Source organism: Sabethes cyaneus, chromosome 1 (genome assembly GCF_943734655.1).
Source record: "Sabethes cyaneus chromosome 1, idSabCyanKW18_F2, whole genome shotgun sequence".
Classification (NCBI taxonomy): Eukaryota; Metazoa; Arthropoda; class Insecta; order Diptera; family Culicidae; genus Sabethes; species Sabethes cyaneus.
The window spans coordinates 64033565-64045816 of NC_071353.1; the positions used below are offsets into that span (position 1 = coordinate 64033565).

A 12252-nucleotide genomic window follows, 5' to 3' on the forward strand; every position below is an offset into this window, starting at 1 on the left:
CTTGTGAGCTTGGTAAGCAAAACGCACGGGGGACTGCGTAGCCGCAAGGTTACCGAGTGTTGCTTTGACAAGCAAGTGATCTGCATTATCAACAAGTGTATAATTTACCTTTTAGGTGGATTTAAAGGATAATTGCATCACGTTTAAAAACGACGATCCTTTAAATTTGACAAAAGTTTTAATGGGACATACAAGACTAAGAATTAAAAAAAACATTATTTTTTTATTTCAGATTTTGATTCTTCTGCTTATTTTGATACTAATTTTGTAATGATCCAACCACGGGAAATGGTCAATAAACGATCATACACATAAGTATTCCAGTGCGGCGTGGATCAACCTCGACGGAATAAGAGGCCGTTTTTTTTTTGTTCTGTTGGTGAATGCATGTCAAAGACTTTTATAACTTTTGTGTTTTGTAAACGAACCACAGCTTGCGAAAAAAGATGACTGAAACAATAAAATTTTGTTTTCTTTTTCTTTTTTCTCTAGCTGTGTTCTGTATGCAAAGCTCAAAAGTTATAAAAGTTTTCTCCAAACTTTCACCAACAAAACAAAAAAATGTTGGTTCTATTACGTTAATTAGTTTCCAGAAAAAGAAACATGAAATTTGAAAATCGTGTTTTTGCAGGAGCGGCGTTTTATTCCGACGAGGTTGTTCCACGTCGCTCTGGAATCCTTATGTGTGTAATATCGTTTTCCTGTGGTCGGATCATTACAAAATTAGTATCAAAATAAGCGGACAGGACTGACCTGAAATAAAAAAAGTAATGATTTTTTTTAAATTCTTTTCGTAAATTTTATCAACATTCAAGACTTTATCGAAGACTTCTATTAAAAATTAAATTTTAACCATTAATTCATCAACCGAAAGCTCAACGCAATCTTATCAACCGGGCACAGCACACTACAGAACACAGTTGGGGCGCATTAGAGTTTTGACCAGGAAAGCTTGGTTTTAGGTTTATGGAACCTTTGGAAGAGTTTGTTAAAACTAAAAGTTCTATTGTCTAGCGGAATTCAAATTTTGATTAATCCCCCTAAAAGTGCAATAAAAAAATTATTTTTCTTCGGTTTCAATACATTCAACACTTTGAAGTGTTCTGCAAAATTTCATAGCATATTATTACAAGAAATTTTGCTGAAGACAGTAACCTTGTATCTCAGCAAAGATAGAAAAATTTGATTTTTCATTTATGGAAAATCGTTAAAATCCGTTTTCTGTTTTTGTAGTTTTTATATGACTTTCTTGTTTTACACAGTTGTATAAATAATAAAAATACACAACATTGCTGAATATAGTATACCTCTATCTTTGCTTATTTAGGAACTGAAGAACTTTCAATATAAAATTAACCTAATTTTAACCACGAAACTCGCAAGAAGGCATCATTTTATTCAAAAACTCTCTCCAGGGAATCAGAATAGTTTCGAACAGTCTAAAGAGTTTTAAAAATCAACAAAAGTTAAACTAAATTTATAACAGGCTGATAAAATCGGGATAAAAAGCTGATAATATCGGGGGAAGACAAAATCGGAGGTGGACAAAATCGGGAGCTGACAAAGTTACTGTAATCGGTCAAAATGGACGTCTGGACCAGATAAAAATTGGAAAAATATGGTATTTTTACCGAAAAATTTTTATGGAAAAACCTGAACAACATCTTGAAAATTTCTTTATCTGAACAGTCAGCCAAGTCACAAAACAACGAAGATGAACAGGATAGTCATGCAGTGTTACAAGTATGAATTACAACTAAGCTGAGGAAGGATCGTGTCGATACCCGGCGCTACATCCGGTACCGAAGATGATGCACCAATGGAAGATTTGCATGTAATTGGATAAATTTGGTTTAGTTGTGCCGGCGTGGATTTCTTCTAAGGTTGTTCGTATTTTTTAAACTGAAAGAAGCCTTTAGTCGGAGTCTTTACTTGGAACATGGTTGAAGGGGATCTTGTTACAGCATATTTTATAAAAGCTATGAATAACGATAAAGTATATTAAAAATCCTCTAAATTGAACTTTGTCCATGAAATTGTCGTTGACGTTTGCATTGTCTATACTAGAATGGCTATCTTGCAAAGAACTTGGTTACCTTGAGTAATTTAAATAATGTACAATTATTAAAGCGCAACTTATCGCCCTCTTGGAAAAAATTTCTACGTCTTATTGAAGAAATATTTGTGTTATAAGCACTTAATTGTGGATTCAGATAAAACTATTGAAAAAATTGCGTTCAAGGCTGTATTGGCTACTTTTGAAATGGGAGCCAACCGCATTTGGACGTTTATGAATATAGTGATCTCCAATAACAAGTGATCTAACTCTTTTAAATAAATATTTGAACATAGAGAAGGTTTTTTTTTTCCACAATTTGATTAAAATTTGGTAACTATCAGCTTTTTCATGAAAGTATTGATTTTTTTTATTGATTAAATTATTCAATTGCTTTTTTTTGCTTTTTTTGAGTAGTTACAAGTAGGTAAATGTACCCGCTCGCGAAGTAGGTTTTCGTTTTTGGTCATGGCATTTGATTGGATCATCCAATTTTAAATATTTTTGAAACATTTGAAAGTTTGAAGACAGTATAATTTTTCGCGTAACCTTCGCTTATACGCGCTGCTGTATTTTTTTACAACACTTGTAGATTTTTAAATGTCATCTTGTTTTAGATGTCAAACCAACGTATATTCTTCAATTAACTTGTTATGAGCAAAATGACATAATTATTCAATGCATTAATACTTCAAATTGTTGGGAAAATAGATCAACATAAACCTTGATCGTAGAAACGAAGCATGCGGCGTGTGAGGTGTACCGTAATTGGCCTCAACTGGAATTTTCTCTCGTTTCTTCATATGGGAAAATAGCTTCTGTATGCTGCAAAATTATTCAGCAGTTGATGATCATTCCGCAGATGTATACAACAGTTTACAATTTTGTCACTTCACGGCGCTAGTGTATGGGTCAGTTTTCTGAATGTGTTATTTCTAGCAGATTTAATAGATATATAAATTTATTTGAGACGTTTTTTTTTTTGAAAATGTTTTAGAGTATCGAAAAGCCTTGGCTGATGAGCGGAAGTTTTCTCAATATGTGTCATTATTGTGCAAATTACTTTCTAAACATTCTTGTCTGAGCAAATTAAGATTCTATAGCAGCCCTACTTTCTAGGTTGCCACCAGCAGAAATATTATGTTTTATGCGAAAAACACTTGAGAAAATATGATAATCACTAGAAAAAATTCTAGTCAATATAATGCTACATCATTTAGAAACGATAAAATGTTCTTCCCGAATGTGGCGACCTGTATATGGTTGCAAGTATAAGATGCAGACAGTGTTGAGCATTGAAACCTGATTACAAACTCATAAGGTCTTATCTCCCAAACAAAAGGCTTTGACTGATTGTCTTTGCTGAAGACAGTAACTTTCTATACAGCTGGATTCCAAGATATTCCAAGATAAAGAGTGTTGTACAAAATACTTTGTGCAAGTAACCTTGTTCCAAAAATTTGCGCTAGTAAAGTAAATGCTTCATGTGACGATTGCAAAATTGGTTGAACTGAAAATTAGACGTTAGACCGAAAATATTTACTAAGTGAGCGCAATAGCTCTTCGGTGTGCTGGTGGCCAACCAAATAAAACAAATAAAAAAAAATACTAAGCGAAGGTGAGGGTCGAACACGCATCTCTCAGTCTCTAGCTGAGCGTGTTGTTTAACCAAGTACACCACATAAGCCGTCTTAAGCGGACCGAAAAAACCGCTAAGTTATTAGCATTTGAAACCTGATTACTTGTCGAGAAACATTTTTTGGAATGATCCCCTATACCAGCTGCTTTCCAGATAGACGTAGTCCTACGTGAAAATGTTACAATCATTTATTAACAAAAAACATTTTAAATACAAAGCCATTTACTAGCTTCTTAATCTTAATCTGAATCATCCAAATCTGACTTGTAATCAAGGCTTGTAAAACAGGACGTTCGAGATCTCAAATATGCAGAATTCGTTCTCATATAGCATGGCATAGCATAGCATGAGCAGACTAATGACCCTTATTCCTACACTTATGGCTTGAGAAACAGTGTTGGGATCCGCGATACAATATTGCTGGCCACGCCCAGCCGTTACCGTAACTTGGGAAAGAGAAATGAAAATGATGATGTCGTATTTACCTTACAGAATGCTTCCGATTTAGCGACTCTGTCATAAATATTACGGATTTAACGGGTGATAACTTAAGTTTTTGAATTTAATTCTCAAGTTGTCAAAAAAGATAAAGATACTTGAACAAGATCTGATTTATTGAAATCAAAGATATGCTGTCTATTATTTAAAAAAAAGTGAACATTTGAAAACGGTCCGTAATTGGTTGTTCGGTGAAGCTTCCTTTTGATATCGGAACAGTAACGTTGTACGGCTGTCATGTCAACTTTGCGAATGCATCTCTTGTTTTTACCAATCATCTGTTAGCAATTTGTGGCTCTCCAGTTATTTTTGTATACCAAGAAGCTCAAAATCCCAAAGAAATCTTCGTTTGGACGACACTGACGCAGATTTGTAAGGTTGTGGTTTTTAGGTACAAATGGGATCGAACGATTCTGTTTTTTTGGTTTAATGCGATGACGTTTTATCCGGTCAAAACACGAGTTGTCCACCTGCATGATGTTTTTTAGAAACGGGATCAAAATTTTCTCTAACCATTCGTTTGGTGCAAATCTTAAGGCCAAACCATAAGGCTTGAACCACGACTTAGAACATTTCTAATACCTCTCACGGAAACGGCAATGCACAGCATCACTTTCTGTTCAAACTTATGTTTAAACTAATATTTTATGTTCAAAGATGCAGTAGAACCATGGGGTAGAATCGATCATTTGCGAGAATGTGCGTGTTCGAAAAAGGAGTAGTAGTAAGTAGTAACTTTCGTCGTCCAAAACAAACCATTTTCCGAAATATTTTTTGTCAACCTACGGCATTGGGATTTTTGCGTCGAAATCTGTTTCTCAGTATATTCCGGGGCTCTTGTCTACTTTCGGCACTTTATTCCGACTGTTTTCAATGTTTTGCAGACAGCCTGGGAATAGAGTACTGAATTGAGAGACTGGTCATGGCAACTCAGTAGCTCGCGGGAACTTGTCATCGTTAAACCAGCGACATACGTTTCACGTAATCAGTGAGTGTCGTTGGTTTAATGATCCGAGTTTTTGAGCGACATGGCCAGTCTCTCGATTCAGAACTCTACCTGGGAAGAACAGTTGAACTCTATTACGGCATCCCCGTGGCTCACGGAATCCTTGTTGTTGAAGGCACGCGAAAGAGAACGATGTCCTTCTGCGTCCATAATTTTGGTTGATCTTCCACTACCTCGATTGCGAATAGTTGTTGGATCTCTTAGGATATGGTAAACAGTTGAAGCGGCAACATATTCGCTTTAAAAAGATCTACGAACTGCACAGAAATCTCGGCAAAAAATACGGTACATACTTTTTGCCGAGATTTCTCAGTTCGTAGAAGTTTGACGCCATTTTAAGCAAAACTTGCAAGCATAAATAAAACAAAAAATATTGGCAAAAAGAGGAGAGAAAGAGTGCTAACACATACATAGAGCACTGAATACAGAGACTGGCCACGGTAACTCAGTAGCTCGCGAGTACTTGTCACCATGAAACCAGTGTGACACGTTTCGTGTCTTCAATGACCGGCGTTGGTTTAATGATGTGAGTGGTTGAGTGACATGGCCAGTTTCTCAATTCAGTTCTCTACATACATAGTCTCATTTCTCTCTGAGCTCCTTTGTTATTGAGCATACGGGCCTCGAAAAAAATCCAAAATTTAAGTTGTCACCCGTTATGCATTAAAAGTGACGCTAATGATCGTTTGAATCATTAAGTAGTAGGATTTTTGGGAGCACTGGCGTATTGAGATATAAAGAGAAGGTGGGACACCGACGTTTAAGAAACAGGTTTTGTCAACGAGAAATCAACTAATCGTAGTATAGCGGATCTATTTTTATGCAAACAACTTACTTATCCAAAAAATATCGCAAATTACGACCCCAGAACTCCAGGTTGCAGCAGGAAGATTTTTTACATTAAGTTTCAGAGAGAAGACGGGACACATTCCTCAGCCTAGGCACCCCAGTGGGCTTAAACCTAGAATTTGAACCTAGAAATTGGATTCAAAATGGAACGTGAATTTCAGCCTAATTGAAAACTAGACATAAAATTGAACTTCATTTTGGGCGAATTTAGATTGGACTTGACATGACACATGAAATTGGGTTTGAACCTGCACTATAAATAAATTTTAAAATCAAAGCTGAAATCGCACTTGAAATTAGACACCCATTTATGCTTAAAATTTTACTTAAAATTTGACTTGATAGTAAACTTAAATTGGATTTGAAATCGGACTTATGTTGGGACCAATTTGGATTTGACGCTTCACTTAAAATTGAACTGGTAGTTCGACTTAAAATTGAATTAGAAGTTGGACTTACAATTGCACTTGAAATTACTTAAAGTTGGACTTAAAACAGGACTTTAAATGAAACATAAAATACTTGTAATGGGACATGGAATTTGATCTGCAACAGGTTTTAAAATTGTACTTGATATTTTATTTGTAACCAGACTTAAATTGGACATAAAACTTGACTTGAAATTGGACTAAAAATTGTACTTAAAATTGAACTTGAAACTTAACTTAAAATTGGAGTTAAATTGGATTTAAAATTGAATTGAAATTCAACTTGAAATAGGGTATAAAATTGAATTTTTACTTAACATCGAAATCCAACCAGAGAAGGTGTCTGGGAGTTTCAGAGCCGAGGATCTTTACTGTTTCATAACAGGGGCGGGGGCTATTTTGTAGAAGTTAAAGCAATATTTTTAATTCATTTTTTTCGTTTAAAATTTGTCTGGTTGACATTCAATAAAACGAGACTTGTTGAGTTGAGTGAGTACCAGAAAAGTATGTTGTAAAAGAAAACAATAATCTTTCCCATAATATAGCGTGCTTTGCTTACGATCTCAGGGTGAGTAGTAATAACTGTCAGTAAAGTAAATGGTCACAAAAATATGGCGCTTGCACAAACATTTAATTCCATTGTATTTGTCTTAAATTAGTCCAATTCCAATCTTTCCTCCATTGCTTTAATTACCAGTCGCAATCGTTTCTCACGCCAAGCCTGTGTAGCTTTCGCCTGGTGAGACGGTGCAGAATATTGTAGGAAAGAGTATGATGCGTTTTTGTAGTATTCTTTGACGATGAGTAAATAATGTTTTAAAACATTATCGATGTAATATTTAGTGTTAATTCTAACACCACATTCAATGAACAGCAATGGAGCCTCGAATTTTTGGAGAACCATCTCCGTAACATCACCCTGGAAACATTCTGGAACAGCTACGGTACGGGTGTTCTTCCACTAGAACTAGGCCATGGACTGAAAAAATAGATGCCATCGCTTAATGGGCTGAAAATATCCTCCCGTGCCCTAGTTTATCCCAAAGAAATTCAGAAAGATGAGCTGCATATATCCGGTCATTTTGTTGGTTGTGGTAATCCTGTAGCGCAACATTTTTTTCCGAAAACGGAATTTTACAATCATCGTGTCAATATCTATCAACACATGCAACTTTTTGCTTCTCAGTCAAATTATTCACCCGTTGTTTTTTCTGTAGAATCAATCGAAGATCATTTTTCAAACCACCAAAAAACCAGTACCCAGAAAAAGCAGTATGCAGAGAATACGGCAGTAGTAGTAAAATATCCCACTTGAGCGTTTCCAAGTATTTGTCACGACTTTTGCGACATGAGGCTGAGTATTGTCATGTAGCAGAATAAATGTTCTCAACTCAAGTCTCAACTGACTGTGATAAAAATATTGTGTGAACAATACACTTTAAATTATTTCTACCCAAATTTTCAAGAAAAAATACCCAATGGGTAATTTTCTACAGTGTTTTTCCGTGATGCAACTTCACGTGGGACACCCTTTAGAGTAACTAACACTACTTCAAACTAGTCTTTCTTTATGCTGATACTGTTTTTGATGCCTCCGGGCATGCTAAACCCATTAATTTGGCAACATTCAGCGTTGAACATTCAATTTTTGCATGTCTAATCAAAAGAAAAACAATGTTTGTTTTATGTTCTGCTGAATATAGTTTAAAAAATGGTCAAGGTGATCAAGTAAAAAGAAATATTAAGAGATGACACGTTAAATTTTGACTTCTTCTTACAATGCATAAAAATATTGCATATACTCAACAATATTGTATTGAATCCTTCTACAAATTCTCTTTCTTTATTTTCAGATACTGCTAGACCCAGTGGCATACGTACTATATTTTCAGCGAGTTTGCACGTTCAAATATCGATAACAGTGTAGAATAATCAGAATAATTCAATCAATTTTGAGGATTTGAATAATAAGTGGTATGACGTAGGAGAGGTTTCCCAATAAATTTTGTAATTAATTTGTGGGTTGCAATGTAAAAAAACACAACAACTATGCCCTTTATTGATGTTCACTGAATGCGTCGTCTCCAGTGTGTTACGTGTATTGTCTCAACTGACCCCCAATATCGATATTTGCTATTTGGCGAGCTCGTACGATATTCTAGTTTCATCGGAGATAGCGAAGCACTAACGCGCGAAGGCGACTGTGATCGGTCAACATACCTGATTTCTTTCCGAATATAAGACAGTAGTCCGCCGAACCAGTTAATAGGGTAGGGTTTTATCTTGCATAAGTCGTTAATGGTTTCACAAGACCGCTGGATGGAGACGATGTCCGATTCGGGATATGAGTCCAGACCGGACGGAAACGGCGCGTCTAGCTCTAGTAGTAATGCACTCATACCACGAACGCCGCCAAACTGTGCACGCTGTCGAAACCACGGTTTGAAGATTGGCCTTAAAGGACACAAACGGTATTGCAAGCATCGCTACTGCAAATGCGAAAAATGCTGCCTAACAGCGGAACGGCAACGGGTTATGGCGCTGCAGACAGCACTCCGCCGGGCTCAGACTCAGGATGAACAACGCGCGCTCAATGATGGCGAGGTGCCGCCCGATCCGGTACATAATATACCAAAGTTGTCCGAACTAAAAGAGATGAAACATAATTTGATGCATAATTCTCAGACGAGATCGTTGATCGACTGTGATTCGTCGACTGGTTCGATGAACTCCACTCCTGGCGCGTCGTCCATGGCACTGGCACTACATCGGAGGTCACCGGCAGCTGTTATCCATCCGGGTGAGGCTCAACATCTTGGAGGTAAGTGAACAACTCTGTTAATTTTCGATCCAATTTTCTGGCGCACATTTAGTCTTACATTAAATAAGAATTTATGTGACACGGACGGATATAATTGCAACCGACAGCTACTTGATTGGAACGCATAGCCGCCTTTATGATAATTTTTACAACTTGGCTCTTCTAAAAGGTGACTGTATAGCAAGATGTGGCGTCAAACAGGTTTCGGGAATTCTTAATCGAGCAGGACAAGTTGCATCTAAGCTATTCATTTGTTTACCATCTGCTGCAAGTGTCATTACGTACCTATGCTTTCTATGGTATGTTTTCTAAGTGTAATGAGCCATAGTATATGATGTACCGTTTGCTATTTGATTATCATTGTACATAAAAGCTCGATATTTTAATCGTCTCGAGGTCTTCTAAATACCGGTTGGTGGGAGTGTTATGATAAATGATTGTGACATTGGCAATTGCCATCCAACTTACCATTACTTTAGTTGTCCGAGCAGTCAGGCATTATAAGAAATCGTTGTTAGCGCTATAACTAAAAGGATTTAATTTCCAGCCGAAACCACTGAACTATTTTTTTGATTAGCTCTCAGACAAGTCGCGTTTTTAGATTATGCATGAACAGATTCGGGCAGATAGTGAACCAAATAAAAATGAAATTCGTATCGTAGTTACTTCCAGATCTCTTTTAACTAGGAATAAATTGTTGAAAATTTTGCTCTTCCAACTGCAATGAAAATCTCTGTTATATTATTTTTTAACAAAGATAAGTACTGATGTGAACATTTATCTGAACAGATAGCAGTAACCAGCAACTTGCTTGCATCACGCAAGCAAACACGCATATTTACAGACTTGCAGATACAGATATTTTATGCTTACTTCAGTAAAAACCTGTTTTAACCTTCGAAGACTGACGGGAAATAATTATAACAATTCCTACTGACATGGTGTTTGCTCAGACTCAATTTTTCAATTTGGATAATTTATGATATTGGGGTCTAAAATTATATTCGATAATAAACTATCGCTCTCGCTTTCGCACGAGCGAAATATCTATTCACTTGCTGTCAGTGGTAGCACTAGTGTCGTGTCACTGACTAGTTTTGTTTCCGTGCTCCTGTAGAGGGTATTTCGGATGAACATCCGTAGTTTTTAGTCAACCGTACAAGTGCGCAGTAACCAGAGATTACTTTTGACTTTAAATGATGTAATCATGAGTAATCAATGTAATTATAAATAATAATCTTTAGTAATCATCGGTAAATATAGTAATCTATAGTAACCAACATAGGATTAGATTACCATTATTATCAAATAAATCGGTAATAATCAGTGGTATTTATAGTACGGTGCGCAAGACTGTTGGGCAAGACTGTCGTTTATAAACTTCTATAAGTAGGTCACGATCTTGCCCAGGATCGGGGAGAAATACCCTAAGTTTATATATTGAATGATGCTGATAGAGCAAAAATGAATATCGAATGTCATTTTGAAATTTAAAAAGATGGTTTAGCCGATTTGGTTTGCCAGAATGCTATTTTGTCGGATTAAAACTCTTCACCCTCCACTCTACCCCACATTAACCCATAGGGTACGTGGGTACACTCATATATTGACCTCAAAGTCAACTAAATATTTCTCTATTCTCTTCTCCTACATTTCTATTTCTCTTCAGCGAATTTTTTTATCTTTGTTACTCTCTCGAATAAAAAAGAAAGTATGGTCTAATTCCTTTCTGGATCCTTAGGCTGTGAACCATTTCGCGAAATTTTTAACTTTTTGGTTAAAATTGGACAGATCGATGGTTTTTCGAAAATAACCCTGCTCCGGAGCATGACTAGTTTTGACAGTTCGATGGTTCGCTTCTGAGAGCCAATGAGATATGCCACAGATGGGGAAAGAGCTTCGATGTGTTTCTCTAATTTTTCCTTGAATTTTTTCACTAATGTATGCATGTTTAACATATAACAAATTCGTTTGTTTAACCCGAAACGAAATGAGATAATTTTTATCGATCAAATAGGAGCAAATAAACACCAAAAATTCATCCAATTCCAACCTGGATTGAATAAATAAATTCGCTGTTATAGAAACATATCTTCAACCTCACTTTATATACGCTCTCATTGAGTAAAACAACTATCAGTCTGTCAAATATGAAATGGTTCGCATTCTGAACTGATTTTAACCACTCGAGGAGAAATAACCATCGAACATTTTAACTAAAAAGTTAAAAATTTCGCGAATTGGTTCACAGCCTTAAAACAAATTTGTTGGAAAGCTAAAATCAGAAATATTAGTAATATTCTTTCCATGAAGTTGAAAAAACATTTCATCCATCTTCGTATCATTACCGAAGCTTTATTTCTGAAAAAAGTTGAAGGTTATGTCTAAGACACGACCGCCTTGTGAACGTAGGACTACGTAAAGTTTGTTTTTATATAGTTAACAGCTTGCTTATTCAAAGTATTTGCATTTGTAAACAGCGCCATAAGCGTAAAAGCTGTAAAATACACATGCGTGATGAGCGTGTAATGATCAAACAGTTCAATTTTAATACCTTAAAAGTATAAATAATTTAAGTTTTTTTAATGGTTAATTACCGAAAGGATGGTAGAAGAAAGTAATCAAACAAAGGTGTTGGTAGTGTCAAAAGAAAACGGAACAAGGCATGAAGGGGAAAGCGAATTTTTTTTTTTAATTTTTGTGTTCAACCCGGTGCATTATTGAATGCTGTGTTTAGACGCTAAACTGTATTTGTTATCACTTAATACATACACAGTTAAAAATTTAAAAAATTTCGATTAATTTTTCCTGTTTTCCGAAAAGTAAGATTTCATTAATTGAAATATGTAATAGATCAAATTTTAAAAAGCTCAATTCTCCACACAGTTGGGTCATTCATTCTGGTCTACCCATCAACCTAATTAAGTAGTAGGTATTTGATCTTTTCTTTTGATT

The 12252-nt window shown here is 35.8% G+C and overlaps 1 protein-coding gene across 7 annotated transcripts in view; it reads left to right on the forward strand.

The window, feature by feature from the left end:
- The window catches only part of LOC128733030 (uncharacterized), a 404411-nt gene that overhangs the window by 46163 nt on the left and 345996 nt on the right, over window positions 1-12252 (forward strand). For 5 of the 7 annotated variants that reach the window (XM_053826572.1, XM_053826573.1, XM_053826571.1 and 2 more), the window contains exon 2: window positions 8330-9297. In XM_053826572.1, coding sequence (XP_053682547.1) covers window positions 8775-9297 — 523 coding nt within the window. In that variant the 5' untranslated portion in view covers window positions 8330-8774. The remainder of the gene's footprint in view (window positions 1-8329; window positions 9298-12252) is intronic. The other 2 variants (XM_053826577.1, XM_053826574.1) reach the window with 2 other exon arrangements.